The sequence below is a fragment of the Rhodamnia argentea genome, chromosome 10 (genome assembly GCF_020921035.1).
Source record: "Rhodamnia argentea isolate NSW1041297 chromosome 10, ASM2092103v1, whole genome shotgun sequence".
Classification (NCBI taxonomy): Eukaryota; Viridiplantae; Streptophyta; class Magnoliopsida; order Myrtales; family Myrtaceae; genus Rhodamnia; species Rhodamnia argentea.
The window spans coordinates 13,390,193-13,409,281 of NC_063159.1; the positions used below are offsets into that span (position 1 = coordinate 13,390,193).

At 42.5% G+C, this 19,089-nt stretch overlaps 2 protein-coding genes and 1 long non-coding RNA gene across 4 annotated transcripts; 1 reads left to right on the forward strand and 2 right to left on the reverse strand.

Annotated features, from left to right (window-relative positions):
- The first annotated feature begins 2,821 nt into the window (after positions 1–2,821).
- LOC125312581 lies at positions 2,822–4,841 on the forward strand. 2 transcript variants are annotated; one of them, XR_007196619.1, is made up of 3 exons: positions 2,822–3,045; positions 4,244–4,387; positions 4,647–4,841. It is a non-coding gene; the product is annotated as an uncharacterized LOC125312581 (long non-coding RNA). The 2 variants fall into 2 exon arrangements; XR_007196620.1 differs by lacking the exon at positions 2,822–3,045 and adding an exon at positions 4,086–4,159.
- An 8,291-nt stretch (positions 4,842–13,132) lies between these two features.
- Positions 13,133–13,540, reverse strand: LOC115733736 (polygalacturonase inhibitor-like). The gene has a single exon (XM_030664368.2). It carries the CDS (start codon positions 13,538–13,540, stop codon positions 13,133–13,135), a length of 408 nt encoding a protein of 135 aa, XP_030520228.2.
- A 2,786-nt stretch (positions 13,541–16,326) lies between these two features.
- On the reverse strand, positions 16,327–17,528 carry LOC125316768 (polygalacturonase inhibitor-like). The gene has a single exon (XM_048286134.1). It carries the CDS (start codon positions 17,491–17,493, stop codon positions 16,498–16,500), a length of 996 nt encoding a protein of 331 aa, XP_048142091.1. The 5' UTR covers positions 17,494–17,528; the 3' UTR covers positions 16,327–16,497.
- Positions 17,529–19,089: the final 1,561 nt, after the last annotated feature.

A 19,089-nucleotide genomic window follows, 5' to 3' on the forward strand; every position in this document is an offset into this window, starting at 1 on the left:
TATGGAGTAGTTAATGTGGGCAAAAGAAAATATTGTTGCGTGCCTAAATGAAAGCGCACGCAACTTGGTACGAACATTCGCCTGGTCGTGGTACAATGTCATGCATGGATTGACGTGGATCGGCTATAGCCTGAACTAGACGAAGTTCATCAATATGCGGAAAAAGAAAAAAACACTCGATGCTTGCAGAATAACGGGAAAAAGAAAAATTACTGAGTATCATAGCGTCGATGTTAAAGATGATTTGCATTTCGATGCCCCCAAACTTAAGAGGAAGACGAACTTTTGCCCGGTCAGACAATCAAATAAAAACTAAAACCTCACAATTGTATCCTAATCTAAGACAATTTATAGCCAGGAGGTAAAAAGAAACGTGCATATCCGTTGCTTAGCAAGCGCGCGAGAAGATGTCTTCTTCCACGAAAGACAAGCTCCCAGCTCAAAAATGGAACTTGTGCAGCAAAATTTGTTCCCTTGTCATTGAGAATCTGCTTGAGATTCAAAGTGGAACCTCTTCCGGAGATGGAGCATCCATACGTGATGGGGATATTCAGCTTCAAATTCATCAAATTTTTCCTCCTTGCAATACAATGAAAGTTCAGGCAGAAGAGGAGTTCTTAGGCAACCCAGCTTGTATCAAATGCACAGGCAATGCAGCGTCATTAGCCATGAGGTGGGTGACAGAAAACACAAGGATTCAATAGAGTCTGAAACCCGATATTAGCTTTTTTTTACGTGAAAAACTCACAGTTTGAGAATTTGCAGTAGATGAGAAAGACAAGTCGGAACCCCCGGACACGATCGATCGTAGCTTAAAGTAAGATTATCGAGAGCCGAATCCCACGACGAGCCCTTTGTATGAAGAGAGATCCGGGGGACACTTGGGAATCAAATTTAGTTCGAGCACCTTAACTTGCTTCCACAATGAAAACTTAATCCGCCGGTTGATTTGAGACTGAATTTTGACGCGGTGAAAGGACATGGTAAATCTTAGAAACGAGAAAGCATAAAGACCTAGGATCTTAGAAAACATTAAAGACATAGAAACTTGAAGCTTCTTTTCATCCTTGCAAGTCACCATCCAAAATTCGTACACCCCATTGGACCAGCAAATAACCACCTTGGAACATTACCAAATAGTCGCAGCAATGATTCAGAATAGCCCCCCAAAGATATGTTGTCGGTCCGCATCGAAATTAGCAGCTAATATGGTGAAATGGCACATAATCAGCAAGGGAGAATCGGCAACCCTTATTTGATAGTTCGGCCAATAGTCTTTGCGTTGATAAACTTTTTTCTTTTACCATCGAAGCAAGCCCTTATTTACCAAAATATGCCTTTGCTCAAATGAACATCAATTCTGCTGGGTAAATCCTTAGTAGCCTTTGACGCCGTGTGGTTGATTAGTGGACTGAGAAACCACAATAAACTTTCAATATCAATATCTTAGTAGCATATCAACAACTTGTCCATCGATTCATCCTTTGCTAGATCGACACCTTCAATCCACATTAGCAAGTTATAACCATAATCCGTCTTGGACCGAGCAAACGTAGTCGTTGTTGTAAGTGCCGGTGGGACCAAGTGCGTATATGTCAATGAAGTTGTGTCGGAACTCAAGAAATGTTTCGATGATTTAGATGCTCCCACATCATGAACCCCTCGACACAAGTTATAGTCGGAACCTAGTCCGGCTAGAATAGACATCAATGTTGCTCTTTCTAGTCATCGAAATCATGTTGGAACTTTGAATTGTTCCTTAGAATCGGCTCCTACTACATCATTAGTGGGATTAATTGACGAGGACGGAGTTGAGTTTGCAAGTTGATGGATAGGGCTTGATGCTTTCGCACCACAGCACTTACTTGGAGGAGGAGGAAGAGGAAAGAGGAAAGAGGAAAGAGGAGGAGGAGGAGGAGGAGGAGACTCTTTGGACTCTTTGGACGGGGTGATTTGGTATTTTCATTTTTTTGTCCCCTTTTCCCGCTTCAGTTTGTGAATATATCAACTCAAGGAGACTCTCCTGATTTTATTGCATGGAGTGATTTCGCAGTGCACACAGCACCAACTTATGTTTCTTCTTCCCTCGATCTCGCGCTTTCTTTTTACCTTCCTTTCTTTGGGAGATGAGGAGATCGGATGTAGAAAGTTATGATGGACTGAATGTCATGGTGCGTTGGACTTAGACCCTTGATTAACTTTCGTGGTAATTTGGATCTTGGATCTAGCCGGCGTTGGTCCAGCCTCCATGGCTAATTTTCTTTTATTTAACATTTCTGCTTATCGAAAGCTAAAAAGATAAACATGAAGAAACGTGCCCTTAATAATTATGCGTGAGCAGCAGGAGCAGCGTCCATGGCTTCTGATGTGAATGGTCCACTCCATGTTTGACATTCAGACAGTCGAAACATTCAAAATTTTTGAAAACATGTAAAGGTGATTTTCTAAAGTATTTTTACACGAACATTGATCTATATACCGTCGGTTTGCGCTTTTGAAAAAGCAATTGCTTTACTTCCCTTCAAAATTGAATAAGACTACTTAAACTTTTAAAACAGAACATGAAGATGTATAGTATACCACTTTACTTGTCAATTCTAAAGGTTTAAGCGGATTCGAGCTTAAAAATACAAATCGAAGTTCATTTCAGAAATTTAGATTGAGTAAAAGTATATCCTGAATTAATATATACAAAATCTTTTGGTTATTTTTCCATATCTAAACGTTATAATCCCTGTTTGTTCGGGACCAATCAAGTCAAAAGTGTGTGGGTTTTTTTTTTTTTTTTGGGCTTAATTTAAAATGAGTATGATCATCTACGTTTCAATGGGAAATCGCTGATCAGAAATTTTGAAAAAGATATGGAGTCGGGTGGGATGTTTCGGGATTTCGGCTAAAATATAAAGACGCAGGATGTGATCGGGGAGGCTAAAATTAAAAAAAAAAACAAAAGAGCGAACTGGAGGTGAACTAATGCCGGCGTCTATGGATTCTCAATCTGCAAGGCGGCTTTGCTCTGGTACTGAAGTCGAATCTGCCGACAAGGTAACGAATTTTGGTGCCTGTGGAACTAGCCGTAAGAATGTCCCACACCCAACCCACCCAACCCAACCCCCCCCTCTCTCCGGCCGGGGTGCACCGCGGGCTCTCTTCGTTAAGTTTGAATTTTCGTGTTCCCTTTGTTTCAGATTTTTCCTAACTTCGTTCTTTTTTCTTTTGGTGAAACTCATTCCAAAAGGATCGAATCAGCTATTTGCCCGAAGATGTCGTAGGCCTTATATTGTCTCTTTTGACATCTAGAGAAGCGCAAGCGACTTGTCTGCTTTCCAAAAGGTGGAGTCATTTGTGTACTTGTCGGGTTACCAACCTTGATTTCGATTGGTGTGAATTATTAGCCGAGATAGAAGATAATCACGAGTGGTTGGACAAGGAGAGGGAGAGATATGTGGAGTGGGTAGACAATGTCTTGCGATCTCAAAGTAGAGGATACCATTTACGTAGATTTGCATTATTTTTTGACCTGAATATTTCACATCAATCTCACATTGATCGGTGGATTAAATTTGCATTGGCGAAACGAGTTAAAGTTCTCCAGCTATATTTCGAGCCCCCATCTTTGAAGGATTTCTGGCCTCATGGTGATCCTAGTTGCTTGCCATATATATTAGGACGCGAGACACTTATGGATTCTGATATAGGGTATTCACAACGAGCTTCGTGTCTAAGTAATTTTGGCTTGAGCCCTTCTAGTTCTTGGAATGCATCCTTTAGGTATCTCGAAGAGCTCTGCTTGAATGGAGTCACTGTGGAGGGAGAACTCATTGAGCAACTGCTTGCCATTTGTCCGGTTCTAGAGCGATTGATTTTGCGACTTGCTCCCACTTTGAATAGGGTTAGAGCTTCCGGTCGATCATTGAAGCTGAAATACTTGAGCATAAGTTGTTGTTTCGATCTTAAATACGTTGAGATTTATGACACGAATCTTGTGTCCTTCGCTATAGTGGGACCTCAAATGCCATTGTGTTTGGACAAGCTCCCGCAGCTGTCTAAGGTGTCTATTGAAGGATTTTCGTTGAGGCTTGTGCATGTGACCTTGTCTCAACTTTCGAGCCTTTCTTGTTTGCAGATTCTGAAACTTCAATTTTATGATTCCCCGGATGTAAGAGTGATTTTCATACGGTTCCATCAGTTAATACATTTTTACAATCTCTGCTGCTTTTGACTCTCTCTCTCTCTCATGCAGGAAAATCTGCTTATTCGTCAATTGCCTAAATTAGTAAGTGTCAAGAAATTGGAGCTGAGAGTTCACGGACTTGGAGATGCGAGTCTACTTCCATTGACTCTCCTGATCGAGGCATGTCCATGCATGTAGAGCTTTGTGTTTGAGGTGGGTTTTCGTGCCTCCTTCAAGCCTTCATCTATTTAGGCATTAGACAGAAGCAATAGGATGGAACATGATACATCAAATCAATGTCGAATCCTATATGCTTATGGGTGAGTCATTGAGACGTCACGTGATTAGTATCTACTCGATATGAGCATCCACAAAGACATTCTTTATTTTGCAGGTCCTTTCTTCCATGGGCATTTTCCAATGCAATATCTCGTGCCGATTAACAATATACCTCATTCTTCTTTTGTCACAGTTGATGGACCCACGGGAGATGCTATGCAGGCAAAGGGAACTGAAAAGAGTTGTTCAAGCTCCCCATCGATACCTAAAGGAGGTTGAATTTTCCAATTATTATGGTCGACCTTGTGATCATGAACTAGTGAATTACCTTGACGAGAATGCCTTTAACCTTGAGAAGCTAGTGGTGAATCCCTGTGAAGAAGAATGGTTCACGAGCGAGATGAAAAAAGTGAAGGAACCTGGAGAACGTGCTCTACAACAGCTCGAGGGGAAGTTACCTTCTAGAATTGACCTGGTGATTAATTAACGAAGCTAAAGCCGCATCACAAAGCTATCACGGATGGCTTTGATTCTGCAGCCTAATCCTCTTTCCCTCTTTAAATTTATCTTTTTCGACTGCATGTTTATTAATTATTTGTTTCTCATTATTTTTTTTCTTGTTGTTGGATTTACAAGTTAGGTAACAGACTCTTTTGCATTTTTACCCAATATGGGAAGCCACAAGGGACATGAATAAGGGATGTTTCCCCTTTTTGTTGGTGATCAAATTGGCAGCATGAAAGAATGGATTTACTTAGTTATAGTCTATTTATGTAGGCAAAAGCAAATATTGTTGTGTGCCTAACAGATAGCGCGGGCAGCTTGGTACAAATATTCGCCTGCTCAGGGTACAATGTTATGCATGGATTGACGTGAGAGTTCCCTTGGCCATTGTGATCGGCCATAGCCCGAACTAGACGAAGTGGAACCTCTTCCGGAGATGGAGAATCCACACCAGCCAGGAATATTCAGCTTCAAATTCAGCAAAATTTTCCTCATTTCAACGTTTCCATTCCCAGCAAGGGACATAGTTCAGAGACCTCTCGAAACATATAGTGGACATGAAAATTCAGGCATAAGATGAGTTCTTAGGCACCATCAAATGCACAGGCAATGCAACGTCATTAGCCATGAGGTGGGTGACTGAAAACAGAAGAACTGAATAGAGTCTAAAACCCGATATCAGCTAATGCTTACCCATAGTGGACATGAAAATTCATAGCTTGAGAAACTGTAGACGAGAAAGGCAAGTCGAAACCCTAGACATGACCGACAAGAGCTTAAGGTAAGATTATCGAGGGCCGAATCCCACAACAAACCCTTTGCTTCAGCATCTCCAAGAACCCTTTGTATGAAGGAGATCAAGAGGACACCTAGGTATCGAATTTAGTTTGAGCTACTAGAATTATCCTAATGTGGTATATATTAATTGAAATTAATGTATAGGTCGGTCCATTAAAATATGATACATATTCTTAATTAGTTTTAATATGGCTGGCTTAGGGTGGCCCTAGTTAGGCCCGACTCATGATGTAAATAGGCTCAAGTCTCTCCTCTAGCCCTCCAATGCAGAAATTCAAAACGTACTTTTTTCATTCTTAAGGATTGTCTCATTCCGCTAGCACTCCAAGAGGGATTAGAGGAGTAGCGCTTGAGTTCGTCATCGTTCCGCATCAAGTCTCGATTAATTCTAATCAAGGTGCAACGCCACTATTCTCTCATACACATGTAATGTTTCTCATTCTCGTTATGGCGATTCAGGGCGTGCCACATTTCGTGGCCTATCACAAGCACCTTAGCTTGCTTCCACAGTGAAAAGTTAATTTGCCGATCGACTCAAGACCGAATCGGGTAGATCCGTCAAAATGGCATCGGACGGCACAACACGACATGGGTAAATCTATCAAAATGGGTCATAAACTCACTTCTTAACCTTGATCCATTTTATGGATTAGTTTTATCCAATCACGGATCATAAATAAGTTTAACCATATTAAATGAGTCATAAATGGATCGTAAATGGATTTACAACCAAACCGGCCTATACGACTCTCTCTTCGTTATCTCTCGCTCTCACTCAACCTCGTGCTTACCGATCGGTTCGCACTTTCTCCTCAATTTGGGTACAATTTTAGTTACTTCGCTCCAGCCTAGATGCCCCTTCTTGCGGACAGATTCGCTGAGTATTTATTTCACTCTTTTGCCTTTGCTTCTTCTCATGGTACTGGTAGAATTAGATTCTATTTTGTAGATGTCAACAGAGTTCTTCGGACCCTTGTGAATCGCACAAATGTCTCTGTATATCAAGGTACTCGCTTTCTTACGTCTTCAATTTCTCTCCTATAAGCATGCACTCCTCATCAATGAGTGTATATTCTTTCATTGTCCACGCTTGTAGAAAATGCCAACTTGACAGGTACGCAGTGTACCCGTAGTTCGTGGTATTTTTCTTCATGCTTCGGGTTATCAATAGGTTTCCAAATTGATTGGACCCTATATTTGCAGGTACGGAAAGATGGAGAGATGAAGTAATCGGAGGACACAAGGATTGGCTTGTCATTGAAGAAGTTACAGCAATGATCCAAAAGTACGTTTGAACATGCGATGGGGCCTCTCTCTCCCTCTTCCTCTCTCCTGCGCATCATTGAATGCAGTAAAAGCAACATTGTACGGTGAAATTGGCTGTAAAGTTAGCTCGTTTAAGGTTAAATTCTTCTTTTCGGACGAAAGAAAAAGGTTATTATTTTAAGGTGAATTTTTATCAGCACGAAACTTCAGAGTAGTAATCCCCGCTGCAAAGCCTTACACTTGCGCTGGACGATAATGTCTCAATTCCCGCACGTAATCGTAATCGGAGTCCGAGTGCAACTTCTCTCTTAGGTTAACAAGTCTTCTTTGGGTTAAGCTGCGAGCCGACCATGCACAGAAATGTGACAAGCATTCTTCAGATTTAAGCTTCGACTAGTCAACTTCCCCAAAGAATGTCGGTACTTCCTAGCCGACGGCAAGCAAGGCCCTCCCCCGGATAGGAGAGTACCGAAAAGCATGGATAGTGATAAAAGATATAGAATCCTGCTAAATGGATACTATAACATCATGGATAGTGATCCAAAGTACCTTAAGCAGCAAAGACAGGAGAGTATTGAAAAGCACAAGAATCTAAACAAAAAAGAGAACTACCTTAGAAAGAGAATTTCTTGCGTCACAATAGTAATATTTTGCTAACCACGACATCCAAGCCTGATAATGAAGCGCCCATCATGGCCAATGGCTGAAGAAGCAAAAACGAGGAGTATTAACTGATAAATCCCCTTCACTTGAGCCATCGAAGATGGTAAATGATGTCGGAATACACCGACCGTCAACATATTTTGAATTGAAAGCACAACAATATCATGTTATCTCGGTAAAATGAATACGCCATCCTCTAATTGACCAAACTCTAACCATGAATTACAATTGTGTGACTGTTCATGCACCTTATGCTAGCACGGTTAAGAAATGAAACTCAATATGTAGTTCACAACAACTAGCCAATTGGCATACAGTAAAAGCATAATTAATCAGCCATTTGCATAACAAGTGATGACTATGGCATCATCAAGCATGCTCTGTCTGTAAAGGCACGTGGACACCATTTGTGGAAAACGTAGAGAAGCATATATGTTTCCCCTGTGAAAATTATGCTGTCATTGGCAAATCAAAGATTTTTGTGTAAACGTTGCTGCCTTTGGTATTTTTCATGACTCAAACATTATGCAGTAAGTAAACTAACACTGCACAAAACAAGCCTTGTCATTGCAACAGTCCAAGTCAAAGTCCTCATATTGCTCACAGGGCAAAACCAGCAGCCTTGATGGTTGACGGACAAGCATATTTGTCGAAAGGACATTTCACCAAGCTTCAACCTATGGTGCCGCATTCCGACTGCTACATCACCATCACCAGGCACTTGTGTCGGTGTTCTTGATATTAAAATGCGATAGAAGCTACCTCAAAAGTCCAGCTCCAACATCTTTAATGGAATATCTAGAGGTGATATTACATGATATACACAAGGTCGGCGATGGCGAAGCAAAGAGAGCGGAGTTATGCAAGGACTAGGCCGACTAGCATATTTCATATAACTTAAGCTTACTACTCGAAGAGCGGGACTGGCATCGGGATGGAAAAACAGAAAAGGGGCACTCATTGCACTGACGAGAACACCCATGTGATGTGCATCATGTGGCATTGCGCGCATAATATTCTGCACTAAGAACATGGATTGGAGCAATTCTGTCAAACATAATAATCCCACAATGAAACACAAAACGAGTCACAAGCAGCCGTAAATAAGACAGAGTGCACACCCTCTAAACATGATTGGCCGTGTAAGGACCACAGTCAAGTTGGCCTTCTCTACTTATGGTAAAAGCCAGAGTTTAATATCAAGAGTTGAGAAAGGGAAGGAGAAAAAACAAAAAAAGAGTTAAAATATTTATGTAACGAAGGGAGGGGGCCACTAGCAAGGCCAGGTGTAGTGGGCCGTACCGTAGAGGTAGAGTTTCATCCTGAATAAAGAAATGAACAAAGGAAAAGCAGATACATTCACCGGAGATGTTGTCCGTCTTGGAGATGTCGGGGCCGTTGATCCTGGGCGCCATCAGGACCTGCGACCCGACCATGCCGGTGGCGACGGGTTTGATGGACCAGGCGCTGCCGGGGGAGAGGGAGGAGTTGGAGGCGTTATAAGTGTAGTGGAGGTAGGCGCCGAGCTGAGGGAGGTCGGAACAGTTGGCGTAGAGCTTGTTGGCGAAGTTCTGAGAGGTGCAGGTGAGGGAGAGGGCTGGAGGCAGAGGAGGAGAGACAGAGAGACGCCATTGTTGTTGCAGAGAGCGAGCTGAGAGATGGAGAGGGAGAGAAACAGAGAAGGGCATTCGACGCCTTTAGATGGCTTTTGTTTTTTTGGGCCTTAGTGGTACCAACTCAGCTCTAAGGCTTTTATTTTTTGGGTCTCAGTGGTTCCGGCCCTTATTCAAGAAGACCAAGACCTGGTCTGGACTTTTCGGGCCGGGTCGGGTCAGCCTGGGCCTTTTTGACAGCGCTAGTTATGCATACTCTCCAAGCTCTAGTCTCACACGCTCTCTGAACTTGCGTGACTAGGAGTAGGTGAGGCACGGCCACTTTTGCATGGAGGACGATCGCAGTTGCGTAACTAGGTTTAGGTGAGTAGTGACCAATGTTGGAAATGTGACTTTCTTCTTCAAATATGCACCCACAACCTTCTTCCCTCGGAAATAAACTATTCACCTCTCATGGATCAGCACGCCGTAGGTAAGCAATCCAGAGCTCGGCCGCCCGGAGCTTAGCCACCCCAAGACCAGCACGCCACGGGTTAGCAGCCCGGAGCTCAGCCGCCCATAGCGGCTTAGCCGACCGAAGCTCGACCACCCCAATACCTTGCTCAGCTGCTTGAGGAGAGACACGAGATATATCTCTCCGCGAACCAAGCGCGCTCGCAAATCCACAATAAAAAGACCGGCAAGTGAGTATTATATCTCTTAATTTGAAAATCTTTATTTTATTAGACTCTAATTTATTTTGTTTTGTGTGTTTAGGGCAATGGAACGCGAGGCCGCTTCCACGAGATGCGATGAGGCCATGGATAGACTACTCCTGGTGATAAACCAAGTCAAGACGCGTCTTGTGCTGGTTCTCAGCACAGTGGGAGAAGCAAGCACGTATGTGGCCCTGTTGCATGAGCACTTCGTTAACCGTGGGCAGCTCGACACTGTGGCAATCGGGGCCACGGCTAGCGACGGCGTCATTAGGCGGTAGATGCGGAGGATCCTCATTGAGGCCGGGCTCACGCCGAACGACAGTTCCTTTCGGTTCATCTCTTAGGAGTTGAGGGAGCTTATTTTATTTATTTATTTATTTCGAAGCTTTGTGGAGGGAGTATCTGTAGACTCCTCAATTAGGTTGGCAATTTGGTCTAAAGTGAGAGAAAGAATAATAAAAAAATAGGATAAGTAATTCACTTGTTGTGCATGAGAGTATATTTTAACAGGCATATCAATAGCGATGCAAGTTAGTTAATCATTTATCTCGACTTTTTGTGATAGTCTAAATTTAACAAGCCCGGTTTATGCACAACCTATCTAATTTCTAAGGGGCGGAATTAGGCGGGGCGATGGAATCGCAACGATGGGATTGTGGAGTTCACTTGGAGTGAACATCCAAGTTAACCCTCAAGGCAAAGCATGCTCTTTACCTCCCGCCACACACATGGGCTCTTCTCCTATCTACTCCTGAGTGTTTGCAGGAACTCTGTGACAAGCACGCATCGTCCTGGGCTGTTTGTACGACGTGGGGTGTGGAGTGGAGGGACCAAATGAACGAGAAAATACTTGACAGAAGGCGTGGCCCAAAAGCAACGCGGAAGTTGTCGGATCGGATTGGATCCGTTGAAAGGAAGAATAGTCGGTGGGGAGCACCGAAAACAAAACTGCTGAACCAGCCCCTTTGTTTTTGACCAAAAAAAGAAAAAAAGCCAGTCCATTTTCATATAATACATTTTTTTTACCCTGCCTGATCTATTTTGCTAAAATATTTCTATATTTAATTCGATTTAAAAAAAGAAAAACATATATCTCATAAATTTTCAATTTTTTTTCAATTTTTTTATGATCATCGGATTTACTTCTTCCTCGGCCGGTAGACGGTGGTCGGGGAGCGACTACCGACGATTGGCAAACGAGAATCCGGGACCAACGATAAGAAGAGTTTTTTTACTTTTGTTCCTGTTCTAGAAATAGAGAAGTAGAAAATATCTTTTTTTTTATTTCTATTTCAAATCTGTTTTTGGGCTAGAATTTTGTCATGAAAAAAATGAAATTATATTACCAAATCGATTTTTATTCCAAATCTGTTTTCGAAAAAATAAATAAATGGAAAAACAATAAACAGAATGATTTAACCAAACACATACCATTGCAGTGATCGTTCAAGTGATCGGGATTTGATTTGAAAGCCGAAGATCACAGGTTCAATATTCCAACTTATATTCCATCTCAAGAAACCTCGGTTGGTTTGCGCGGATGAGCACGGACTTAGACGTGTCGTCGGTCTTGGATTCTCGTGCTGATCGTGGTGGGGTTAATGATCACGGGATCGCTTAATGGACGGTGATGGGTAAATCAGTAAGAGGCCTCGAATTCTATGACTAAAAAATTATTACATACTCTCCATCTAATCGACTCTCTTGGTAAGCTTTCAATGACTTTAATTTCTTTAGTCCAATCCTTATAATTAGTTTTGCGCATCACGGCCTTCAATCACGTAGCTTTCAATCCCTCGCGCATTAAAAATGCAAATGCCTTGTCACCGTACCAATCGGGGGTGATATTAGAATGTAGGAATTTGCTTACATGACCGTCCCCATGTCACACGGTGGGACGATCACTCTACTGCCACATAAACTTGATTTGTTGAAACCGGATACATGCTGATCCAATTTCAATATTTTGACTCTCTATTTTTTTATTGTAAATAAAAATTAGAAAACAAATGATATAAGATAATTACGTTTTTTTTTTCCAGTTATTGAGAATTGAAAAAAGCTAATATGACAGTCCGTGATAGTGCGGATCCACGCGCATCACATATCTACGTGATACGTTTGTCGGCCAAAAGTCCATGTCTAATATGTACGCACCACATATTCTTGTGATATGCTTGTTAGCCAAAAGCTCACGCCCGACATGTACGCACCGCATATCTGCGTGATATGCTTGTCGGTCAAAAGTTTACGTCTAATATGTACGCACCGATATCCACGTGATATGCTTGCCGATCAAAAATGCAAGTCTGACATGTACACACCATATATTTGTTGGAGTTGGCGAATACTTCGGGGACCCTTATTTCTCACACCGGGGACGCCCACGTGAGCTTAGGAGAAGCGAAGTGTTACCCAACGACATGTGACCCCTGCACGCGGGATGGGGGGGTTCAGGGGCGGCGCCTTGAAACCTCTACGGGTTTGGGCTTTTATTTAAGCTGGCCCGTATAGTTGGAATTAAGAGTTTTTAGGTTTTTTAGCCCGTTTTTGGGGCATATATATTTTGCTCGATTTTATCATTATGTAAGCAAGAATTGGCTATAAATCGAAAAATATAGTAAAATCTCTTTGCGGGACATAGCCCTAATTTTGGGGTGAACCTGGGTAATCTCGTGCGTCATTTCAATTTTTCTTGATTCTACGTGTGATCATCTGATTCGGTTTCGATAAATCCCTTCAATATCCGTGTGATACGCTTGTCGGTCAAAAGTCCATGTCCGACATGTACAATTCAAGTTGCTCCGTTGAGTAACGGTATTGTCACCCAAGCAAAGTTCGGCTGGGAATTTTTTCGTAATTTTGAAAATAAAATTCACGTAATCTTTTTATTTTCATTAGAACCTTGATTATGTGGGCCCTTTTACAATTTTATTTTTCAATTTTAGCTTACAATAAAAATGCATAAATTAAAAAAGAAAAAATATATATATATATGGACAGTGGACAGCGATTCAGGGATCTCGCCGGTGAGCTTGTTGTAGGAGAGGTCGAGGTAGGTCAGGCTCTTGATCTGGCTGAGGAAGGAGCGGATCGGGCCTGTGAGGTTCAACGAGCTGAGGGTCGAGTATTTGAGGTTATTTGAGCCTGGTCAAAGACTGGGGAATTGGGTCGGTGAGGTTGGTGAGCTTGTGGAAGATAAGCTCTTGGAGGTAAGTGACGTCGCCGACTTCGGAGGGGATCCTGGGGAGATCGGAGCACTGGAAGGCGAGGGCGACGACGCAGTGGGTCTGATCGTGGCACTCCACGCCATACCATTTGCAGCAGTCGGAGTCCTTGTTCCAGGTGGTGAGGAGATAAGGGTTGTTGAGGGCGGACCTGGTTTGGGGGAGAACTTGCTTGTCCTCCGAGGGGCGGATGGCCGCAGTGGCGGGGCGGGGGAGGAGGATGAGGAGGAGGGAGAGGAGGCCGGGGGGGGACATTGTAGACGGCGGTGGGTTGCGGTGGACAGCTTTGGATGATAAGGAGGCTGGGGCGAGTTCCATTTATAGGAACATCATCAAGTTACTCGTGGCAACTGGGATCGATTAAACAAGGGAAACAACGACGAAGATGACGACATTGGTCTTTTTACCAAAAGATAAAGAAAGGATAACAAGAAAACGATTCCAGCTGGTATTTCCTTACTGACGCCACAAGTACTTATCAGTGTCCTCGAGGCCAATTGCAGTTTTGAAGGGTTTGGTGTTCAATCATATGGTGATAAAGGGCGGTGACAGGCTTAGACTCAAGAGTAATTCGTTTGAAAAATCATGTTCATTTTGCTTTTTATAGCGCTATTATGCTATGTCTCTTTTAATAGTGCAAATCTCTAATTGATTATCGTCCTACGTTACATTATCGGTACTAACGAACATAATTTTTAATAAATATTTTTATACTTATTTGACTTATTTATTTTTATTTCTTTCTTTTTCTATCTTTCTTCTCACCCTTGCCTAGTCGGGCCTCGTCTATGACGGCTGATGGCGACCCTAGCCCAGGTGACGACAACCCACGTAGCCACCGGCAAAAGGACGAAGAAAGGGGAAAAAAAGAACAAAAAAAGATAAAAAAATCCTAAAAATAATAAGATTTTAGTAAGACTTGTCCACCTCAGCACAGACCATGCCACATCAATGATTTTCGTTCAAAATTGTTGGAATGAACTCAATTAAAAATGTATAAAAATATTTAGGACTTAATTGCCAAAACTAAAAGAGTACTAAATTGGAAAAGTTCAATAGTTTAGGATTTTTTGGATAATTTTTTCGAGTGAATCTTATCGTTCATCCTTTGCTTTTCTTAAACCTTTATATTCTGGCTCTCTTTTTTCAATCCTAAGCAACCGAAACTCTATCAACGTAACGCATAAACTTGCGTATAATATTTCAATTTTTAAGTAGCATTTGTAGAGAAAAGTAAAATACCTGCCTTTGATTTATTTATTTTTTTAGAAGCCAAAAAGCAAAAATATAGTGTCTTAGCTTCGAATCCGATTGGCCGGTTGAGCTAAAAAAATTCAGTTCAACTATGGCGGCGCTGAGTTTCGAGTGAAATCCTGACTTGATCCTGACTTTCTTAATCTTTTCTTAATCTTTTGTTCTTAAAGACTTAAATTGGACTTTTAGCTTCTAATCTAGGAAGAGAATGTTGTTTATTGAAAAGGAACAGCCCATTATTTTGGGTGGAAAGCGTGTTGAAAAAAAAAAAAAAAGCAAATACGAGAGCTCACGTTCCAAATTGAGTCGTCTGAAACGAGAAGCTTACTTTTGATACGATGAAGTGGGAATATGCCAAACATCGTGTTGGAAATGATGCAGTTTTTCATTTGTTGGCAATTTTTTCCCGGGACGGCCAAGGGACGAGGCCATCGTAATCTGCTCCCAATTGGCGATGGCGTTGGGGGTGACCGCAATGGCTAACAGTCGGTGCTAGCCGCTCTCATAGTCACAGCTTAAGAAGCACCCACATTTTTCAAGGGCCTTTATGTCGTGTCCGACATTCTCCGATGCTCTCTTTGACACTTTCCGACATGCAATGGACACTTGGTTAGACCTTCAGATACGCCATTAACACGCGAGTCTAGCATTCCTATTCGCCATTTTGACACACAATGTCAATTTTAAGCATTTTCAATAAATCATGCATCAAAATATAAATTTACATCATACATACATACATACATACATACATACTTAAGTTATATATCTAATCACTCCAAAATTAATATACACAGCCACCTAAAAAAATAACCGTGAACCTCTAAAAGAAGAAAAAACTTACTACTAATATTTTTATATGTAAATGATAATTTATCATGTATACGTATCGAAATTTTTATTTTTAACTACATAACGTATCGACATGTTATGTCGCGTGTCGATGTTGATATCACTTAGTTTTTTTTTTTTTAGTTGATGTTACTTAATTGACAGCCAATCAATCGGCGGTCACGGAGCGTTTGCAGGAACTCTGTGGCGATCACCATCGTCCTGGGCTGTTTGTACGACGTGGGGTGTGGAGTGGAGGGACCGAATGGACGAGAAAATAACTGACAGAAGGCGTGGTCCGAAAACAACGCGAAAGTTGTCGGATCGGATCGGATCGGATCCGTTGAAAGGACGAATAGTTGGTGGGGGCACCAAAAACAAAACTGCTGAACCAGCCCCACCGTTCTGAACCCAAAAAGGAAAAGAAGAAGGCTGATATGGATCGTAAAGATATACGGGGCCCCTCCATGCAAGCTGTATGCCAAAAAACTTCATAGCGCAATAAGAGAAATAAGCACCCACTTGACCAAGGGCTCAACTTGCCTTATTAGTTTGACTTTGACCCTTGACCGCCCATGTTATCTTATCTTCAGCCCCACCGACGACGAGCAGCGGAGTCCAAATCTTGAAGGAACATGTTAGAGTGGACGTGCAAGAGTTTTGAACGAGTTGGAGTTTTGATTCCGCCGGCCTTGCATTAGGCTAGGTGAATAGCCAGCAAGAGTGTGCTTAACGTGTTAAGCTATATTGCGTGGAAAGTCATTAAATCATCTTCTTTTATAGGTCTATGGATTTGAACTTTCTTTTTCCAAAAAACGCTCGAACTTTATTGGGAAGCCCAATAATGTCTGGATGGCCACGAACCCAATAGCATGAACAAATACTACGGATGGAAAGAGTTTTTTTTTTTTTTTTAATTTTAAAAATGGTATATTTACTTACTAAATCTTTTAATGAAAATATAACGAAAGCATACTTGATCTTATTATGGACAAGGCTGTTAATTTGAGGTGATAGAGTTCAATAAAAGAACAACAAACTCGCATTGTTTTGCATTGCAAAATACATCACCTCGAAACATGACAACCACTCACGTGGAGTTATTGCACCACTAAGAACTTGAAAATAACATAAGTTTACCCACTGGTTCGCTCAAATCTTAGAGCATCAGCGAAGCTCTGCCCTGTTTCTCACTTGCAGCTGGGGAGAGGAGCACCGCACAGGCACCGGTTGTGGATGTACACTGAGGCATCGAAGCTCTGCAGCCGCCCGCCCACTGGAATCTCCCCGCACAGCCGGTTATAGCTCACGTTCAGGAACTGGAGCTCCAGACCCGCCATGGCCTTCGGGATCGACCCATATATCTTATTATGGTTCATGTCCAGGGACGTCAGGCTCTCGTTGAACTCCACCTTCGACAGGTCGAACTCGAACTGGTTCCTCGAGATGTCGATGATGGACGTGCTCTTGCTCCTCCCGAACAGCAGCGACGCGTCCCCCTGAAGCCTGTTCCGGGACAGGTCGAGCCTCCCGAAGTCGACGCCGGCGAAGGTCGCCGGGAGCTCGCCGGAGAGGCCGTTGTGGGAGAGGATGAGGTAGGGGTTGTTTCCCTTGAGGTTGGCGAGGGAAGCCGGAATCTTCCCCGTGAGCTGGTTACGGTCGAGGCCGACGTAGCCGAGGCCGGGGATGGTGGAGAGGGAGGTGGGGATGCCGCCGGTGAACTTGTTGAAGGAGAGGTTGAGGTAGGTGAGGTTCTTGAGCTGACCGAGGAAGGACGGGATTGGGCCGGTGAGGTTGAGCCAGTCGAGACTCAAGAAATTCAGGTACTTGAGCTTGGTGAGGGACTCTGGGATGGGGCCGGAGAAGTTGGAGAGCTTGTGGAGGGTGAGGTCTTGGAGGTAGGTGAGATCGCTGATGGCGGAAGGGAATTGGCCGGGAAGGTCGGAGGCGAGGAAGAAGAGGGAGATGACGCGGTGGGTCTTGCGGTCGCACTTGAGGCAGTACCAGTAGCAGCAGTCGGTGTCCGGGTTCCAGGAGGCGAGGAGGTAGGGGTTGTTGAGGGCGGACTTTATACGGAGGAGGACCTCCTTGTCCTCCGGGTGGCAGAGGACAGCGGAGGCGGGGCGGAGGAGGAAGGAGGAGAGGAGGGGCAGGAGGAGGAGGAGGATGAGGCGGGCAGGGGACATTGTTGAAGGTTGCTGCGGTGGCAATGAGGTTTGGTTGAGTGAGGAAGGAGGAGGCGTGGAGAGTTGTATTTATAGGAGGAAGCTGTGTGCGGCAACTTGGGGAGGGTTCTTTGGTTTTGGACTCATTTAAGATTGCTTCTACTTTTAATTTTCTTTTTGTAAAATTTGGCGAATTCATACTTTGACTATTAATAATTATGAAACACTTGTTGACATGCTTCAAAAGATTCACGCATCGACCCGTGAAAATTGTGAAACTTAGAAAACCTTATTTTATTTGCAAATTTTGAGTGAAATTTTAAATTTAAATCAAAGGTAAAAAAATATCATCCGCCTAAGCATATGCCAATTGCCTATTCATTTTGATGGCAAACGAAATAAGTACGCAAGGAATCCAATAAATTTGCCATGGTTTGATTCGATTTTGGTATGCACATTCTATAATTTCTTCTATATACATCGTCACAAATGATTTTTCTAAAAAGCAAAGTATACACCCTTTTTTCGTTCTACACACGAATTGCTTGTGGAATTACTATTCTTTGTTTTAATATGCAGATGATTAGCATTAGTTTATAGTAAATCTTGTCAATTGGCCCACATGCTGAAAACAAATTTGAAGTAAGAGCCATTATGGGGCATGGGAACCACCGCTCATCACGTCTTAAACAATTTGGATCCACTTTGCCATGCACGGACGATCACCTATTCTTCTTTTACAGTTCATGCATTACCTATTTTTCTTTTACGGTACAGGTTAAGTTACGATCGTAAGAACGCAAAAATATAATATTTCTCAAAAATTATGTGATTACCTTAATTCAATGCGAGATTAAAAGTTTATTTTGAATCATAAAAAAAATTAAAAAATTATTATAAAGTCTATTCTTTTAAGAATTTATGATTCATAATATATTTTTATTTCACAGTTATCCCGAAATTATTATGCCATATTTTATGGGGAGAGGAAAGGAAAAGGTCTTCTGTCATTGAGATAGAACTTTGATAAGATATTAGTATAAAAGTACAAATGGCACGAGGTTTACTCCAAGTGTAGAGTCACACTTGGACCAGTCAAGGACGAAGGCCGTCTCTCCTCGAACCACGTGTCATTCCTCCACGTGGTTCGGCATCATAAGAAGCGACCAATGAAGATAGGAGAAGGGGCCTACGCTTGGCATTTAAGATTTGTCCACAATTGACTGTCGAAAGGGACCACCAGACTCGAATGAGCAACTTCTGGGACGACATTTTTTTTTTTTTTTGGCTACGACTACAAAGTTAACCAAACATGACGCCGTTACGGTGGTGGTCCATCAAGTGAATACCGAATATCATACGCATAATCATTCGATTTATTTCCGATCTCAAGAAACTTTGTTTGTTTTGCGAGGATGGGCATGGACTTTGGTGTGTCAATTGTCTTGGATTCTCGTTCTCATCGTGGTGGGGCAATGATGACGGGTTCGCTTAATGAACGATGAAGGGTGAAAGTTATACCAGGCCTTGAATTCTATACCTAAAAAAGTAGTATGTATTCTCCATCTGATCGATTCTCTTGGTAAGCTTTCAATGACTTTAATTTCTTCAGTCCAA